This window comes from Grammomys surdaster, unplaced genomic scaffold (genome assembly GCF_004785775.1).
Source record: "Grammomys surdaster isolate TR1022 unplaced genomic scaffold, NIH_TR_1.0 203, whole genome shotgun sequence".
Classification (NCBI taxonomy): domain Eukaryota; kingdom Metazoa; phylum Chordata; class Mammalia; order Rodentia; family Muridae; genus Grammomys; species Grammomys surdaster.
The window spans coordinates 3081361-3100060 of NW_021604648.1; the positions used below are offsets into that span (position 1 = coordinate 3081361).

The 18700-nt window shown below is 51.4% G+C and overlaps 1 protein-coding gene across 1 annotated transcript in view; it reads right to left on the reverse strand.

Moving 5' to 3' along the window:
• The window catches only part of LOC114623965 (olfactory guanylyl cyclase GC-D), a 36887-nt gene that overhangs the window by 494 nt on the left and 17693 nt on the right, over positions 1-18700 (reverse strand). The window contains exons 9-18 of the mRNA XM_028770710.1: positions 18161-18337; positions 17828-17984; positions 17452-17610; positions 15132-15280; positions 13164-13327; positions 9832-10024; positions 5413-5587; positions 4554-4652; positions 3680-3774; positions 2209-2294 (exon numbers count right to left, since the gene is read on the reverse strand). Of these exons, the coding sequence (XP_028626543.1) occupies positions 2209-2294; positions 3680-3774; positions 4554-4652; positions 5413-5587; positions 9832-10024; positions 13164-13327; positions 15132-15280; positions 17452-17610; positions 17828-17984; positions 18161-18337 (1454 nt within the window). The remainder of the gene's footprint in view (positions 1-2208; positions 2295-3679; positions 3775-4553; positions 4653-5412; positions 5588-9831; positions 10025-13163; positions 13328-15131; positions 15281-17451; positions 17611-17827; positions 17985-18160; positions 18338-18700) is intronic.

The following is an 18700-nucleotide window of genomic DNA, read 5'->3' on the forward strand; positions in this document are numbered from 1 at the left end:
GGCACACTGGGCACACTGGGCACACTGGGCACACTGGGCACACTGGGTACATGGGACATACTGGCTTGATCCATCCCACCTTTGTACTACAAGATCCCAATGTTCAAACATGTGATGTCTTCTGCACGGCCACACAGTGACTCGTCATCTGCATGTGTGGCCACCCCTCTGTGCTCTACTTGGGATATGACTCTGGGAGGCACCGGGGCAAGTTGTTCCCTGGCCATCCCCTATAAATGTTCACTTTCTCATGCTCTGCCCATGATGCCCAGAGCTGGCCAACCTCTGGCATTGCTTTGATCCAGAGAATGCAGCAAGCATCTGAGACAACCCAAGACTTCACAGCCCTCCACAGGGGTAAAACCCAAGACTTCACAGATGCTAGGCAAGCATTCTGCCACTGAGCCACACTCCTAGCTCCCAGGAACACCTCGCTGGTTGGCAAGAGCAGAGGGAAGAGAAAGAGAGCTTTGTGGAACATCTCTCTGAGAAGTGATGGGGGTGGGGCTTTCTGAGCTCTGTTGCCCAGTAGGTGGCTTTGCCATCACAAAATCAGGGTGGGGCTTTTGTCTCTGATCTGTCTCACTTTTGATGGAAATAGTGTGTGTAAACAGATGCTGTGTGTGTGTGTGTGTGTGTGTGTGTGTGTGTATACGAACGCCGAACCCTGACAGCTCACATGGAGGCTCTGAGCACAGACCCTCCCCTGCCTGCCTGAGGCTCTGTGTCCGGCGATGCTCCTTGCAGCTAATCCAGTTTCTTCCCTCCCTGAGCCAGAAGATGAAAACGTTCCTGGCACTTTCTAAAGTTTCTGTCTAGGAATGGAAAAGTCATCAGCTTACAGAGCCTGGGTTGATAAGTTGCAGCCAGCCTGCAGACCCCAGTCCTGGGACAGAGTAGCTGGGCAGAAAGGACTGAACTGTGGATCTGGACAGAGCCTGGCTGGGGACAGGGCAGGCGGGGACTTGGACTTCATCAGGGTGTGTGACCAGATCAGATGAATAGAGGGAGCCTGTGAGCTGAGGCCTGAAATGCAGGAAGGGGCAGGGCTATTGAGGGTGTGGCTCAGCAGAGAAGCACAATCCAAGTTCAGTCCCAGTACTACAAACAAGCAAATAAATAAAATGACTTAATGACAAAACTCAAAACAAAACAAAACCCCTAAAAGTAGCAGGGCATCTTAAGCCATAGCAAGAGCAAGAGCAAAGGCCCTGGGGTGGGAAGACTTGAGGTGTGCTTTAGTGGGTAGCCCAGAAGTCCCTGAGGAGGTGTCAAGCTTCGGAGAGCAGCAGAGTTTAAGTACTGGCAGGGGCAGATTCAGTGGCTCCCAGCAGCCTGTTAGAGCAGTGATTCCCAGCTGTGGTGACCCTGACCGTGACGTTATTTCATTGTTAGTTCATAACTGTAATTTTGCTATTGTTTTGAATCATAATGTATACAAGATATCTGGTATGTGATCCCCAAACAAGTCACAAACCACAGGTTAAGAACCGATGTGTTAGAGGCATCTGGGAGGGGCCTGGTGCAGTCCCAGCTCGATTTCACCTGATGGACTAAGCCCCTTGGACATCATGGTCCCAGAACCTTCTGTCCTTTCAGGACAGTCCTTTGATAACACCTTTGCCTGCTGCCTTTGTCTGTGGAGGCTGCTCATGGGGGCAGGGGAGAGGATCAGCCTGTTGGAGGAACCCGCTGCTGTTCCACACTGCCCTCAGTGAAAGACATAGTGCCCTGAAGGATGGAGGGCAGAGAACACGCTGGCTGTCAGAGGCCCAAGTGCTAAAGGATCTTCCTCATGCCGCCCTTTGATGTCTTTTTAATGTAAGAGTCCCGTGCCTGTGGCAGATAGCGACAAGGACATAGCTGGACAGCTCAAAACAGAAAGACCCTCAGTGCTGGATGTGTGTGGATGTCCCTGGGTGGTGTTCCCACAGACGGCCTGTTTATGCAGCTTTTATGGGGACACAGGAAGCTCTCGTGCTGGCTGAGTGAGCATCCTAGGCTCCCTAGTTGCACCCCAAATGGTGGCTCAGCCAGGCTGTGGAGCAGTCTCAGCTGCCACTCACGCACACAGAGACAGTGCTTAGTTAGCACCAGGCAACTTATGTATTTCCCAGGTGTCTTCAGTAGTCAGGCCTTTGATAATCTAAAATAACGGGATCGCCCCTAATAGGGAAGTGCTCCAGTTTTGGGGAATCCCTCACTCACCCAGGCTTGATAGACAGAGGTGTAGGCAGGGGTCTGCAGAATCCCACCTTCCCTGACAGCCAGTAGGTCTCCTCCAAGCCCTTCCCCTGGAACAAAGAGGAAGAGGTGAGAGGCCCAGGCCCTGAGGAACCTCTCCAGGCAAGGGGAAGCCTGGCTCTCCCTCTTTACAACTGTGTGACTTTGGCCAACTTACTTCACCTCTCTGTGCTTCCTCTGTTATCTCCTAAAGCTATCGTGAGGATTAGATAATGTAATACTTATCAGTTAAGGAGATGAAGGCAGGCCTGGGATGCTAAACGTCTGAGGCATGCACTGTGTAGAATTCCTTGCAGCCTTCCTAGGATCGGGTGGGAGGGGGCTGTAGGACACTGGGCTTCTGTGCTATTCTAGCCCGCAGAGTTCCTCTGTTTCTCAGGACACATCATGCCATACTCATGTCCCCAAGTCAAATGCTCCTGCCCTGGGCTCATTCCCCCCTGCCCATCAGCCTCCTCTAGCCCTGTCAAGACCAGGGTGTCACAGGCAGACACTGGCCCCCAAGAGCTTGAGGACCTCAGTGCCACCTGCAGCTACACCTCCTGCTGTAGCGTCACCCCAGTGTCATGAGATGAATTATAAGGAGTGCCTGATTTTGAGGCCCAGTCACAACCCTGGGGGGACTTTTACACTAGGCAGCCCCTGAATCCTAGTCAGGCCTTCCTTCCCCTAGCAGAGGAACTGGGGGAGGGGGATGGGACAGGGTGAGGTAAGGGAAGTGAATGCTTTTATCAAGCATTGTATTAAAGGGGGAGAAGGAGGAGGAAGAGGAAAAGGTCGAGGAGGAGGGGGAGGAGAAAGAGGAAGAGGAGGAAGAGGAAGAAGAGGAGGAGGAGGAGGAGGAGGAAGAGGAGGAGACAGCCAAGGCTCAAGGCTTTTCTCTGCCTCGAAGGAGCTCACGGACAAGTTCAGAGCCCAGCATCACACTGTGGCTGTAGAAAGCCATTCATGGGTGCACAGGGAAATTATGGCAGCCACTGTTGGGAGGAAGTGGGGATGTCTTGGGCCAGGGTAGGCTTTGGTGAGAGGTTTTTCTGAACTGAGTTCTGAGGGGTGCACAGGAACCTGAGAGTGTTATAGAGAAGGCACAAGCTCGGAGCCATCATCGGATTGGATCATGAGCTAGCCTTTGCTTTTCTAGTTGGATTTACTCAACTATGTAACACGGGGGTATTTTGTCCTTTTCACAGCTGCTCTGAGAGTTATATGTGTTATGTGTGCTGGGCACCAGGGCACTACACAGGTGGACCATCAGTGGCCACAACTTCTCTGCCATGCCCCTGACTCTAGAAAAGAACCAAATGGCTCCTAGGAAGAAACTTTTCTTGCTTCTAAATTGAGAGCCACAGAGGATGACTTCTATGCCCAGCTCACACACACTGGCCAGCTGAGACCTCCTGCTGCCCAGAATCCGGTCTCTGGGGCAGTCCCTCACCTTCAGTTCAGTCTGACCTCTGACATCAATTTTGTAGCCTTCATCAAGGCTGAGCAGGGCCTGGACAGTGCTTCGGCTGACGTGGATTCTGTATGCTGAGAAGAAAGACAGAAGCCAAGCTACTGCCTGGTGGCAGCCTACTTCCAGCCGCAGTCAGTTGCACACTGAAGTTCTTGTGCATGTGATTCCTTCTCCTAACCCCTCACTCCCCTAGACAGCTGATTACTAAAAAGACCCCCAAGAAGAAGCAAACCATATAAATGAAGTGTTAGGAGATGTGTCCCAGGGACACAACGTTTGCCTGCAGGGCTGCCACATCCAGTGATACAGTGTGCACACTGAGCTACATTAGGTACCATCTACACCCAGAGACAGAGGCCCTGAGATGTGGCAATGTTGGCTGCTTTCTTGAAGCCATCAGAGCAGCTTCTCCCCATGTAAGGGCCTAAAATATTGGAGATAACTACATGTTGGCGTTGGAGCTTACCTAGCATAACAGGGTTGGCACGCAGCCAAGCCAAGTTAAATCCCAAGCTGGAAAAGGCCACCTCACCTTAAAGGGAGGATGCCAAGGCCTTCCAGGAGAGCCTGCTCAAGGACACTGGGCAAGTCAGTTGTGGGGGGTGAGGGGTGGAACTCAGGTTTCCTGCCTCTTGAATCATTGTCTTCGCTGTTAGTTCTCCCATGAGATTATTAGAAAAAATTCCATGGAAAGTTAAAGAACATACGCCCTTCCCTTCTGTTCCCTATGCCGCACACTAGGGAATGCTGCCACCAGGAGGGGACATGGTAACTGAATCTGTTTCCCACAGCCAGTTTGGGTTTGTTGAGAAAGACTTCTCCCAGGGCCGGGATAGAAGTCAGAGACACTCACGCAGCCCAGTGGATTCCATCCTGGAGGCAGTGTTGATGGTGTCCCCAAAGAGGCAGTACCGAGGCATGGTGAGACCCACAACACCTGCCACACAGGGCCCTGAAAACCAAACATTCCTGGGGAACCCAGGGGCCAGGCAGAAGTTCCAGGGTCCATGTCCCATGCCAACCCATTACCCTCTGTGTGTCCTGAGCTGAGGGTCATGGTGTCTGGAGTAAGTGGCAACTCTGAGGGAGGCCATGCATGTGCTAGGCTCTGGGCTGGGGCCTGGCCATGTGGGAGACAGGGAAACAGCAGCCAGTGCTGAGACGAGGGAAGCAACCTGGAGAAGTGGCAGTTGACCTGTCTTGAAGGGAAGTGAGTGGGCAGGAGATGAGGTTCAAAGGCACGGGAAACTATAGCTGAACGTGGGTGAGAGTCGTGGGGAGCCACAAGGGGATACCGTAGAGGTCGGTGAGAGCGTTGAGGGTACAGGGGGCCTCTGCTCTACGCTTGACTCTGGAAGAGGAGCCATGGGGGTGGGAAGAGCATTGAGACCCTTCTGTGAGGCCTCTTCCACACCCAGGTAGGCCGACATTCAGTTGTCCTCCTGACTACAGGATGTTTCTGCCTTTTCAGTCAGACTATTGATTTCTCCATGTGGAATCAGCTGCCCTTGACCAGACACTAAGGGCAGAAAACTTCAAACCAAGTAAGATTTATGAATCTGAGTGTCTAGACCCTGTGGTAGACAGAAACAAAACTTTCTCACAGAGTATCGGGACGCCAGAGGTCCAGATGCAGCGCTAGAGCTGACCTACCACCAGTGCCCCTGGGAATTCTGGGAGTCGATCTGGCCTGGCCATGGCCCCCTGCCTACCTGAATGCAGACCAGCCCTGACACGGATGGGCACATCGGGGGCATGCCTCATCCGGAAGTTGCCTGCATAGCTAAGGATGTCCAAGGCCATGTTGGCGATCTCAGCAGCGTGCCGATTTCCATTGCGCCGAGGGAGCCCAGACGCCACCATGTAGGCATCCCCTATGGTCTCTACCTACAAACAACAACTTTATGTTGGGACAGCTTGTCACACACCAAACCTGCATGCCACCAATCAACAGCCCTCATCCTGCCACCCCCAGATCTCATACGCCCTGCAGCCTCTGCCAGACTTCCAGGCCCAGACACTCGGTACTGATAAGAGCTGCGAGCTTCAGGTGGCTTCTGTCTGTAAGGCAGGTGACAGTGTGCGTGCGGGTGCATGTGTGTGTGTATGTGCGTGTGCATGCGACGGCTCCATGGGTAAGAGTGTATGCAGCTGAGTTTGGGGACCTGAGCTTGAGCCCAGAACCCTCATGGTCAAAGGAGAGAACTGATTCCACAGCTGTCCTCTGTTCTCCACACATATGCACACTCTTTTCTCTTCACACTACACACACACACACACACACACACACACACAGAGAGAGAGAGAGAGAGAGAGAGAGAGAGAAACAGAGACAGAGAGAGACAGAGAGACAGAGAGACACAGAGAGAGAGAAACAGAGAGAGACAGAGAGAGAAACAGAGAAACAGAGAGAGACAGAGTCAGACAGACAGACACACACAGAGAGACAGAGAGAGAGAGAGAGAGAGAGAGAGAGAGAGAGAGAGAGAGAGAGAGAAATTAAAGAGGAGGAGGTAGAGAAAGGAAAGAAAGTTCTGGAACCACCACAGCTCTGCTGCTTGCACACACAGGGGTCTTCCCTTGCAGCCACATTGTCTTCCCTGTGAGCTGTATTCAGAATGAGTTAGCAGAGCCAGCTCTAACACTGCTCCCACAGAGCCCCAGCCTCAGGACCCGAGGTCAGCGTGATGCCCCTCCACCGCACCCCTCTATCGTCAGAGTTGTTTGTTTCTTGGGACACCACCATGCCACACACCCCCACATCAGCCATGTTCCTTGACTCTTACCGGCTGCCCCCTAACCCCAGCCCAGCACTGCAGGGTCACTCACACTCGCCTCACAGAGGTGGGGTCCCCGAGCTGCCTGGTGATGGGCAGCCACTTGCAGGGAGGCCACGGTTGCCTGTTGCATGTTCTTCCTTTAGAGGGGAGGCTACCACAGAGGAGAAGCAAGACGAAGGGCTGCATCCTTCTGAGCACGCGTGGACTCTAACTGTGCTACTGACTTGCTCCGCAACCTCCATGAGGGAATCTTGCCTTCTCTGAGCTTCATGTGTGTGAAGGGCTAAACCATCCCACCAAGGGCACTCGTAGTGTTAAATAGGGTATGTTGTGAAGACCTTCAGGCCACGCTCTCCCTCAGTGTGGGCACTTCTCTCTCCCAGGTTTTCAGGGGAGGGCTGAGAATGGGGAAGGGCTGCAGTCAGCCACTGCTAGCCTTCTGTTGGTGACAAAGGCAAAGGACTGGAGTGTCTCTGCTACTCTGCAGGGCAGACCTGAGCCACTGGCATTTCAACCCTGTGCTTTGCTAAGGGTAGCTTTGGGCTCAGGGGGTGGACAAGCTTTGGGGCTGTTTGATGGCTGAGATGGCTAAGGCCTCACCTCACACAGCAGCTGGGGAACCACACCTGTCCCTGTCCCTTTTCTCCTGTCCCAAGCCTCAGCCCAGCACTCAGTTCTTTGCTATGTACAGAAAAGTGCTCACCCAGCAATGCTGATGCTCGGGTGGTCCCTCTACCCCACCCCCATTCCCAACCCCCTTCCCTATGCCCCACTTTCTCCCTCACCCCCACCCATACATCCACCCATGCAGGAAGTGGTTATACGGCTGCTGCTTCCAGCCCAGAAAAGATTCAAAGCGGTAACTGGATCCTGCTGTTGATGGGTGGGGGGACCAAGGCAGATGGGGGGGTGATGAGAGATGCATCACACATCACAGAGACTGGACCTGCTGTTCCCCACATCTGGAGGGGTGTGCAGGCCTTGTTTGATTTCATTTCCCTCTGCCGGGAAGATGCTGGCCTCTTGGCTAGAGTTCAGAGCAGAGCTGAGACGTGATTCAGAGCTGGGAGGGCCACATGTGTGGGAAAAGATTGGCAGAGGCAGGAGAGACAGGCCAGGGGTAACTTGGGCAGATCAAAGCTTGGAGGCTCAGGGAGACCTGGGGTGTGGGCTGTTGGCCTCCCAGACATCACTAGGAGCCATGGAGTCCCTAGGGAGAGCAGAAGAGAGGCTGGGTCTCAAGTGTTGGTGGCAGAGGCGCCTGGTGGTCACCACTGTACTGTCTGCAGGAGAGAGCTTGTGGCAGCTCTATGGACACTTGGGGTTCGTCGTGGCTCTGCTGTTGTCTGTGTAGACACAGGCAGGCTTCCTTCCTCTCTGGGCCTCTGGACTAAATCAATAAATTCTGCCAAGGGAAGTTTTGAGAGTGCCAAGGAGAGTACCTACCCATGTCAGGGAGGCAGGGAGGCAAGGGGGCAGATGGGAGACTGGAAGGATGGCTAACGGCGGGGGGTGGGGGGGCAGGAAGAGAGGGACATGTGGGTGAATCAGGAAGAGGAAGGGTCACGTGAGAAGGTCTGATGGCGTGAGACTCGAACACTCAGAGAAACGTGGCTGTCCACAGAGAGGGAGCAGCAGCAAATGCACTCAGAGAAGAGCTGGGTCAACTCCAGAGGGCTCGTGGGCCACTGTGACCTGTCATTGTATCCCAAAAGAATCTATGTCACAAAGAGGGTGACCTTCCTACAAGAGGCTGAGGTCCCAATGGCAAGTTCAGCCCTCAGGTTCATACAGGCCACTTCACCTCTGCCACCTCATCTGTAAATTCGGGGTGCCAGCCGTTTCCTCCTAAATCATGCACACAAAGCCCTTAACCCAGCATCTTGTATACAGTAGGTGCTCAGTAAGTGCTGGGGCACTACAAATAATGCAAGCAGTTTGCCTACTCCATCCCTTGACTCCTTCCAGAAGCTGTCCTTGTCTCTCTCCCCCAAGGGCTGTGGCCTGAAGAAGTTGCTGGACATACACAGGGTCAAAAGCCAACAGGGCCTGGGTAGGGTAATGTTTGAACCCCCTCTCCACCTTCTCTGTTACATCTGGAGCTTTGCAGGGGCATCAGCTCCTAGACCAACATAAAAGCAGGGTTTCAGGAGGTGGGGCTGCAGGAGGTGGGGCTGCAGGAGGGTCTCTACAGCACAGTTAAGCTGTGCAGGAAACTGAACTACTTGCTCTCCCAATTGCAGCTGACACATTTCTGTGTCTCCTGTGATGCCAGCATAGGAGGTGTCTAATCCACAGATAAAAAAAACAGGTCCAGAGAAGGGAAGACATTTGGCCAAAGCAATACATTTGGCCAGCGTGGAACCAAACCCAGGATCCAGACCCACACCAGAAACAGGTCACAGAGAGTCTTGCTGCCTCTCCCAAGGCCGTGATGCCTGTCTTCTCACCTCTCCTGCTGGCCCATGCTGTACTCTGCAGTGACCCATCTGGAATTCCCTACTACAGCCCTCTCAAGCCTCAGGTGCCTGCTTGTGGTCCCACAATGCCTGCTGAAGTGGCCTCACCCAAACTGGACAGTGCTGGGAGGAAGCTTCCTCTTCCAGGAAGCCCTCTCTGCTCTCCTCACTCCCTCAGCCTTCTCTCATTGTCACGCTCACAGGGGCTATTGTCACCTGCCACCTACAGGTCTGAGAGCTCCTGCAGGGTGGGAACCAGAGCTGGCTTATCTGTATACCCATGGTCCAAGCACAGAAAGGCCTGCCCATGAAAATGTTAAAGGATAGACAGACATCATAGACATATAAACACTATAAAGAAACGCAAATGACACACTCCATCCCTCCTTGGATTCACACCCTCTGCAATATGTCTACAACAGCTCCTATCCACAGCTGGCACTGCATCTTCCACCTCTTCAAGTTGTCTCCCTTGGCCAACAGAATTTGTCAGGAAAAGCAGTGTGTCAATCCCAGGCAAGAGCTCATGGGCTAACATGCCTCAGCCCTCTCTCGAAACCCAGCTAAGCATGTGAACCATCTCAGAGAGACTTTGGGCCAGAGCCCAGTCCCTCCAGTCAAGGTTCCAGTGATGCAGAAAACCAAACTAAGATCAACAAGCTGCCCACCTGGTCCACATCTGGCTGGAGATGTATGTGAATCCAGGAGCTTCTTCCAGCTCATTCTGAGGCTGGTAACAAACAGTTTCTTTGTACGCTACTGGACTTTGAGATTATTTGTTACACAGCAGTAGTTAATTGATACAAAGTGAGTGCACAAAGTGAGTGAATGGAAACAAATTAGCAGTGCATGCTACAGAAAGAGCCAGACGCAGGTCTCCTGTTGTCCTTACCTTATACACATCATGGCTGTCTAGGACAGCATCAAACAGCGTGTAGAGATCATTGAGGAAGCTCACCACCTCGATGGGCTCGCTCAAGGCTGAGATGGTGGTGAAGCCCACGATGTCACTGAAATAGATGGTGACCTGGTCGAAGTACTCGGGCTCCACAGTTGTCCCCATCTTTAGAGCGTGGGCGACAGACCTGAGAGTCGAGAGGAGCCATATGAGGACCTTGTTTTTTCCAGCTTGGAGATGGGATATGATAGAGAGGAAGTCCCCGGTTAGCCAGTGGGTCAGCCATATTGGACGCACATGTCCTGACTTTCTTAGAATTAAACTGGGAGCATTGTGGCCACCCCTTGCTCTCAGGTTATAGGGCAGTAGGAGCTCAACTCTGATATGCATAGCGCAGTGTCCAATATATGGGGAAAGGCTAGAAAATACCTTAGATAGATGAGAAGAAACGTGGCTGGGGAGGGGGTCAGTCAGTGAAGGCACATGCAGGAGGACCTGTGCTTGATCCTCAGAACACAAATAAGAAGCCCAGGGTGGCATACATGCTTGGAAACCCAGCGCCAAGGACGTGGAGACTGGAAGGTCCCTAGGGAGTCAGTTAGCCCAGCCAAATTGTAGGCCACGAAGAGAGACTATCTCAAAAAGACAACATGAGAAGTATTCTAAGAAATGACACTTGGGGTTGACCTCTGTCCTCACACACATGCACATACATGTGCACTGAAGCACCCACATGTGTGTAGGGGGCATGGAAGTGTTTGTGCTTACAGACATTCACCAGGGGAACCTGGAATAGTACATACACATAGGGTTGTTCCTTCAACAGCAAAACCTGTTTTCCCTGAAGAAGGCTAGAGCAGACAGGCTTTCTAGCCTGGTGAGCTTTGTGCAATCTGTGTGGCCAGAGCCGGCACCAGACGCTCCCCAAGACACTTCTCTTAAAATTGTTTTCCTCAGTCACTCTATATAACCCGTCTTTATGGAACTTTACAAGATGTTTCAACTTTACAAAGAGTTTCCACACAGTCAGGTCTGATCTGCATTTAACTTGCTTTGTTCCTCACAGAAATTTAGGTATGCTTTGTTGTTGCACGGGGACTGAGTTCATCATCGCAAGGACAGTTTTCACCAGATTGTGCTCTGCTTAAATGCGCCTAAGGTAAACAACTCGGGGTGAGACTCCCGGAGTTTGAACCAACCCTGGCTCCTGAGTGGTGTTGCACCAAATGGCCTTCTTGCCTGCAGTGGCTCTCCCACCGCTGCACACATAGATCACAGAAATGCTCTCATCTGATGCCCAGCATGGAGGGCTTGACCCTCAGAGATGTGAGATTGTTTCTCTCTTTAAATAGAAGCAGAGAGTAGGAGTTTGGTTCTCTCGCCCAAGGAGCTGCCACTGTAAGTCAGAGAGTGACACCTCGTGGGCTCTCAGTGACACCTCGTGGGCTCTCCGTTATCTAAGGCCATGCGTTTTATGCAACTATTGAGGTGTCTGTTAAAATCCAGGGGAGCACCTGATGGCGATGACACACACTTTTAATCCAAGCAATTGGAAGGCAGAGGGGGTCAGATATCTTATGAGCTCCTACTTTGAGGCCAGCCTGGTCTACAGGGTGAGTTTCAGGACAGCCAATGTTACACAGAGAAACCCTGTCTCAAAACAAAACAAACAAAATGAAATGAAACGAAACGAAACAAAACAAAACAACCACCACCAACAACAAAATGCAGGGGAACAACAGCTCTGCAACTTCGTGCAAATGACTATAAAACATAACCCTTGGTTTTCTGAACAAGGAACCATTGCTGTCAACAACTGGAAACATAGGAGCCAATGTAAAAGGAGCCCATGAAAAGGGCGATAAAATCACTGTCTGTTATTTTGAAATCTGGACTGGAGTAATGGACTCTCTTCAAGAGGACCATAATAAAGAGATCATCCAGACACATTTCAGCAGAGGGCAAGGCTTGCTAAAGAAATGTGTGGCTTCAACCTTTATGGAGATGGCGGCAGTGTCACTAAGCAACTGCCTTTGAAGCTGCCTTTGGCTCCACCCATGTATCAGCATACCCAGCCCAAGGCTCCAAGCTCCACCCAGGACCCAGGCTTCTCCCCTTTTCCCATGATGCCAAAAAGGTATGATGATCTATATTTGACTCCCAGGGGGCAACCACAGCCCCAGAATCAAGGGAGAAATTGACCCAGTATGGATTGATCCGTGGTTCCGTCATGGGGAAAAATAAAAACAAGCCCAACTTCTAGCACAGGAACAATAACAGCTAGGACATACAGAGCCTTCCCTCAGTCCTTGGAATCCCCCTATTTTTGTAATTCATAGAAAAGTGAACATTAAATTTCACCTGTTATATGATCTCAGGTGCATCAGTGCTAGTATGAAAATGGTGGGGGCCTCTAGCCAGGGCTCTCTGCTCCTCCTATGATTCCTTAGGGCCATTACATTCCTAGACCTTACTTAAAAGACTGCTTGTCTATATTCCTTTGCATCTTGATGATAGGAATGTTTTGTATTCTCTGTTCCTACTTTAAGCAATCAACAGCCAACGACCTGATATCAGGGGAAGGTTTTAGCACAAGGGATGAAAAATAGCCCCATGGTGAACAATGGTTACAGGGGTCTCCTCTGTGGGCAGAGGTGGGAGAGCCACTGCAGGCAAGAAGGCCATTTGGTGCAACACCACTCAGGAGCCAGGGTTGGTTCAAACTCCGGGAGTCTCACCCCGAGTTGTTTACCTTAGGCGCATTTAAGCAGAGCACAATTTGGTGAAAACTGTCCTTGCGATGATGAACTCAGTCCCCGTGCAACAACAAAGCATACCTAAATTTCTGTGAGGAACAAAGCAAGCTAAATGCAGATCAGACCTGACTGTGTGGAAACTCTTTGTAAAGTTGAAACATCTTGTAAAGTTCCATAAAGACGGGTTATATAGAGTGACTGAGGAAAACAATTTTAAGAGAAGTGTCTTGGGGAGCGTCTGGTGCCGGCTCTGGCCACACAGATTGCACAAAGCTCACCAGGCTAGAAAGCCTGTCTGCTCCAGTGGGTGGAAAATGGGTTTTGCCTTCCTCCCCTTGAAGAAACAATTCTGTGTGTTTCTTCTTCCCCTTGAAGAAACATTCCAGGTTCTCCTAGTGCATGTCTGTGAGCACAAGGACCTCTGTGCCCTTACACACGTGTGCTCACACAGTGTGTAGGAATGAATTACTGAGCAAGCTCATGGAGACCTGGCTCCCTGAGCACCTCCTGAGTTCTAGAGGCCCAGGGGAGGGTAGACTAGAGGCACACTGGCACCCGCAGGCCACTCACGGAGGGAACATCTGTGAGAGCAGCCTCTCTGTCTTCTGCCTCTCCAGTTCCAGCTCCTCAGTCCGCTCCTGGACCAGACCTTCCAGGCTTTGGGAATACTTCTCCAGCATCCGCAGCATGGAGTCAGCAACACTTGTCTTCTTGCCTTGGTTGATGCTTTTGAACTGAAGAGAAAACAAGATGTCAGTTTCGTTCCTGAGGATCAGTGCCTTCTGCACACTGCTTGGGAGTGAGCCAGGCAGAGCCCCAGCCTGGGGAGGTGGAGTGAAATGGAGGATGATATGTGAATCAGCAGGGGACAGGGACCCCAGGGATGTGGGGGAACCTCTGTATGGGATGGGCAAGTAGGAAGAGAAGCTTGGCAGAGGGGTTTGTGTCCTGGCAAGCATTATCATCAACAAACCCAGGTCTCACAGTAAGTGTGGATGGATGGATACAGTCATTATGGATACGTGAACGGATGAATGGGGGCATGGTGAGTGGATGGATGGATGAGTGATGGATAAGTGATAGATGGATGGGCAGATGGACGGGCAGATGGACAGACAGATGGACTGACAGATAAATAAGTAAAATATATGAAACTCCACTTTACTTCAACCTTTAAATACCTGAGGGTATTAAGACCAAAGGAGACTAAAGATTAAAAAGAATAGTTAAATCCAGGAGTGAGGTTTGCAGGTAGAAATTTATCATTGCTTAGATACAAGCTTCTTAGCAACAAAGCCAAATGGAAACAGAGGATCAAACCCATTGTTCTTAAAAAATAAATAAATAAATACAAGTACTGCCAGTGCCCAGCAGAAAGAAACCTCCTTTGGGTTTTCATATCAGGACACTGGGCCACAAATGACTTCTCTTTCCAGCCAACATATAAGAGGCTAAGTGAAAGGGGGAGTTTAGTTAGCCAAGCCAGTGGGTAAGAGTTGCCACAGATAGTTCAGGCCGTCTGACTCTCCCTTCCTGCTGTGTGATGCTATCCCACCTTTGTCAAGCTAAGCACAGTGCATGCCCATCCACCATTCTCGGCCATGGGCCTCAGGCAGGGGCCTTTCTCACAGGCGCTCTAAACTCAGAGCCTGTGCCTCATCCCCTGGCTTCCTAACTAGGACGACCTCTAACCTCCGCAGGAAGGTGACAGCCTGGTGTTCTAGGAACCTATTGCTCATTCTAACTCATCTCTCTCCCCCCATTATAAGCCTTGGAGCTTGGTAACTCTGAAATTCAGGTCCCCATCTGTGAAGTGGATGCTACCCATGATGCTACAGTGCACATGGGCATGTGTGCCAACGTCCCAAGGAGCCTTGCAGGTTGTCTCTGCCTCCCATGCTGCCTCTGCCCCTCCTCAGCTGCCTCTCTGGCTTGATGAACTTCACCTTGGTAACTCGTTGCTGTGGCTGGGGACTATGAGATTAGAACAGAAGGCAGAGATGTGCCCCTGGGTTTGATGGGCTGGTTCTGGAGGAGAGCTGTCCTGCCCAGTCAGGCCCATACAGCCCTAAGAACTTGTGCAGGCTTGCCTCAGCCATTCTATTGCAGTCCCAAGGCAGGCCAAGGCACCACAGAGTCCTCTAATCTCTTCAGTTACTTGGAAACCAGGGTTGTCTCCATAGTCACTAAGGGCTTCTCAGGTCCTAGGAGGTCTGGTTCTGGGTGAGGCTATTCAGACAGACAGGTCACCAAGAACATCCTTTGGATACTTGTCTCTGCTTCATTTATTTTCTACAGAGGCAAGACCATGATGCTGTGCATCAAAGGGTCACTGGAGTGACTTAAAACAGGGTAGACACTCGGGATAGCACTGGCAAATATGGCTCTCTAAGACTGTCCTCAGAGTGGTGTTGCTGGCCTATGTCCCCTGATTACCTGGCATTTCCAGGCCCTGGAAATGCTAGAGGTCTGCCCTGGGCCAATGAGGCCTGTGGGAAGGATTGCTTATAAACACTTGCTCCCCTGGGGAGCACTGACCTGTGTGTAGATCTGGTCCAGGCTTGGCCTGTCATCTGGAGCTTCTTCCCAGCACAGCTGCATCAACTGGATGCACTCGAGGGGACCCTGGTCAGGGGACACCAGCGGCCGGCACAGAGGAGGGGGAGCTGCCACCTTCCGGATGATCTCTATAGTAAACCCCGTGGATACCTTGGGTCAAAGTGCCCTGAGAGCTCAACATAGGTTTCTGTTATCTATGTAGTCTATGCAGGTCAGGACACAGCAGAGGAACCCCCAAGGAGGCCTGAGACCCTCCAGTCGTAGATCCTGTGAGGAGGAAGCTCTTCCTCTACAGTCCTCTTCTCTCCACCCTAGGCTGGCCACTTTGATGGGGATAGTGAGGGGAATTACTGTGTCTTTATAGTTTTGGGTGTTTGGTAGGTTTTTTGTTTGTTTGTTTGTTTGTTTGTTTGTTTGTTTTGTTTGATATGGGGTTTATCCCAGGCTGGCCTCAAACTTATTACGAGGACAAAGATGATCTAAAATTTCTGATTGTCATGCATCCCAAGTGTTGCTCCCAATCCTACAGCCATGTGCCACCATGTCTGGTTATATCATGCTAAGTCTTCAACCCCGGGTTTTGTTCGTGCTAGGCTAGCACTCTATCAAAGGAGATCCATCCCCAGCCCTGATTGCTGTGTTTTTGAAACAGAGTAGTCCATGCTTGTCTGGAACTTACAATATAGCTCAGATTATACTCAAATTTGCAATCCCCTGCCTCTGCTTCCCAAATGCTGAAGTTACAGGTTGGTGCTTTCATAAATTGTCTACTAACGTCCAGCTTATAGACAGGGAAACTGAGGCTCCTTGGGGTGGTGTGGGAAGGCACCTATACAGGACAGTAAAAAGCAGACATGAGAATACACTTGATTTTCACTCAGCCTGTCTAGTGGGTCCCAGCCCCAGGCGTCAGACTCCAAGGGCCTCAAACCACAGGGCCTGAGAGACTGTGTGCTTACAAAGAGGTACATCCAGATGGAAGTGATATAGACCATGCCCACTCGGGCAGCTGTGCTTTAAAAGCATACCGATTGCATCGTGATGAATGAAATGTAAATCCATTTCAAAGCATCTCGGGTTTCTGAGTAGTATCTGTCATCGGGATTGCTGCAGTCAGCAGATAGTAAAAGCTGAAGACAGCGTGGGGGCTCCAGCACTCCAAGTAGGGTGTGTATGGGGGTGGGTGTAGAGGTGGGGGTGTACATGTGTAGATGGCATGCATATACAGGCCAGAGGTCGGTGTTGGGTGTCTCTCCTAATCACTCTCCATCGTAAACCTGGAACTTGCCAATTAGGCTAAACTGTCTGGCTAGCATCCCCTGGGCTCCTCCTGACTCTTCCTCCCTGGTGCTGTGCCAACACACTCAGCTTTTTATGTGGGTGCTGGGGACCCACACTCAAGTCCTCATGATTGCTTGATAAGAGCTTTACTGACTGAGCCATCCTCCCAGACCTGTGTTCCAGCATATTCTAGGTTTAAAAATGCAAGCGGGATGAGAGCAATGGCTTGGGCTGCTCTCCAGATTCTCTTGCTAGGCCAGGTCCACTGTTCACACCCAACATGTCTCTGTTCTCAACAGTGTTGGCTCCTGGTTCCTTAGAATGCCTTGCCTGGATAAGGAGATAGGTCTCTGGGACTGGGCAGATGTGGGGTGGAGGGACAATGGCAGGAGTGGAACGGTTGGAAGACAGAATGGAAGGACATTTCTGAAGCCTTGTCCTGGGATTAGGGTAGCAAGAGAAAAAACCCCATCTACAAGGCAGGTGGCACGGGGGAAGGATGTGTAGCTAACACTCGGAAAATGGAAGGCATAGAGACTTCGGATAGAGGACCATCTGGGCAAGTAACCAAGCTTCCAAACACGATGCTACCTGGCCACATCAGCCACAGAGCCTGATGTCTGACACAGCTTAATTGGAACTCCATTTTAAAGATGAGAACACTGAGACTCAAAGTAGGTGTGTATTGTGTAAATAGAGCAGTACTGAGATCTGTATAGACGCAGGGCGGGAATGGGCTAAGAGGGGACGTAGGGACCAGGAAGGAGCACTTGCAGATGTGTGTGGGAGACACTCATCTTCCTTGGGAGAAGAAGCAAGGGGTCACTGCTCACACAATGTCCGTAACTGGCCAAACCCCTTGGGGAAGTTGCTACAGGCTACCTGTCTTAAGGCAAGGAGACCCAGTTCTCATGGCTGGGCTTTGGGTATGTGTGTCCAGCTTTCCTGAAAGTCACAGAACTTCCTAACTATCCAACACAGCAGCCAGAGAGGCTAAGAAGGGGAGGAAGATGTGTACCTTCTGCTGAGAGTCCCCAGGAGCAGTAGGGTGGGTCTCGGGTCAGTACCTCCTGAAGGATGATGCCCAGGCTGAAAACATCACCTTTGAAGGTGGCCTTCCCAGGCTCCCCAGGCCCTCCAGGTCCCCGCAGCAGCTCAGGAGCCGTCCACAGAAGCTCTGCAATCACAGGAAAGGGTCACATAGTCATCATACCCTGTTGCTGAGAGGACTTAAGTCTGCTCTCCTAGATTCCCAGGTTAATGACCTCAATTTCTTCCAGAACAGAAAAAGTCATCAGTTCCAGGTCCCAACTCAGAAACTGTGACCCCCGTCCCTTGCTTCACGAGCATCAATGCATCACACCCTACTCATGCCCCCCTGCTCCCAAGCTGACCTTCTGGGGCTCCCTGGGGCCTGGAAGAACAGTGAGACTCCAGGAACTCTGCATAACCATAGTCAGTGATCTTGAGCACAAAGCGAGTGTCCACCACACAGTTCCTGGACTTGAGACGCCCGTGGGGGAAACGTCGATGGTGCAGATACCGCAAACCCTGGGAGGGGACATAGGGGGCCATAGGGAGAAAGACCGTGGAATGTCCACAGGACCCAGGGCCTTCTGGCTTCAGCTCTGCTTTTGCCCTGTTGGATAGATTTTTAAAGGCAGGGGAAATCTGAGCACCTTCCATCTTCCCCTCCCCCTTGACTCAGCTCCTGGAGAGGCTCTCACTCGGATCAGATCCAACAGTAAGGAGGCCTTGAAGGTCCAGTCTAGCCTCAGGTCCTCATTCCGCAGCAAGTCCTCCAGGCTGCCACGGGCACAGTGCTCCAGCACCATGGCACTAACCCCAGGTCCCACAAAGAGGCCCAGGAAGGCAGTAACATTCTCATGCCGCATCTCCCGAATCTGCAGAGGCAAAAGGCACCTTAGAGTCCCCTGAGAGCCCTCCATCAAGGTTCCCTGGGATAGATGAGTAATGAGGTGAATGGGTGGGTGGCTGGTTGGGTTGCTGGATGGGCAGATGGACAAGGGGATAAGTAGGTAGAAAGATGGATAGGCAGTGGGTGGGTAGATGATGGTGGATGGTTGATTGGTGGGATAATTGGAGGGATTGATGAGTTGATGAATATAAACGGACAGGGATTGGGTGAGGAAATAGGTGGGTGGATGATCAGATAGACATAGTGATGGGTAAATAGATGGATAGATGAATGGATGGATGGATAGGTAAGTGGATGGATGCATGGATGGATGGATGGATGGATGGAT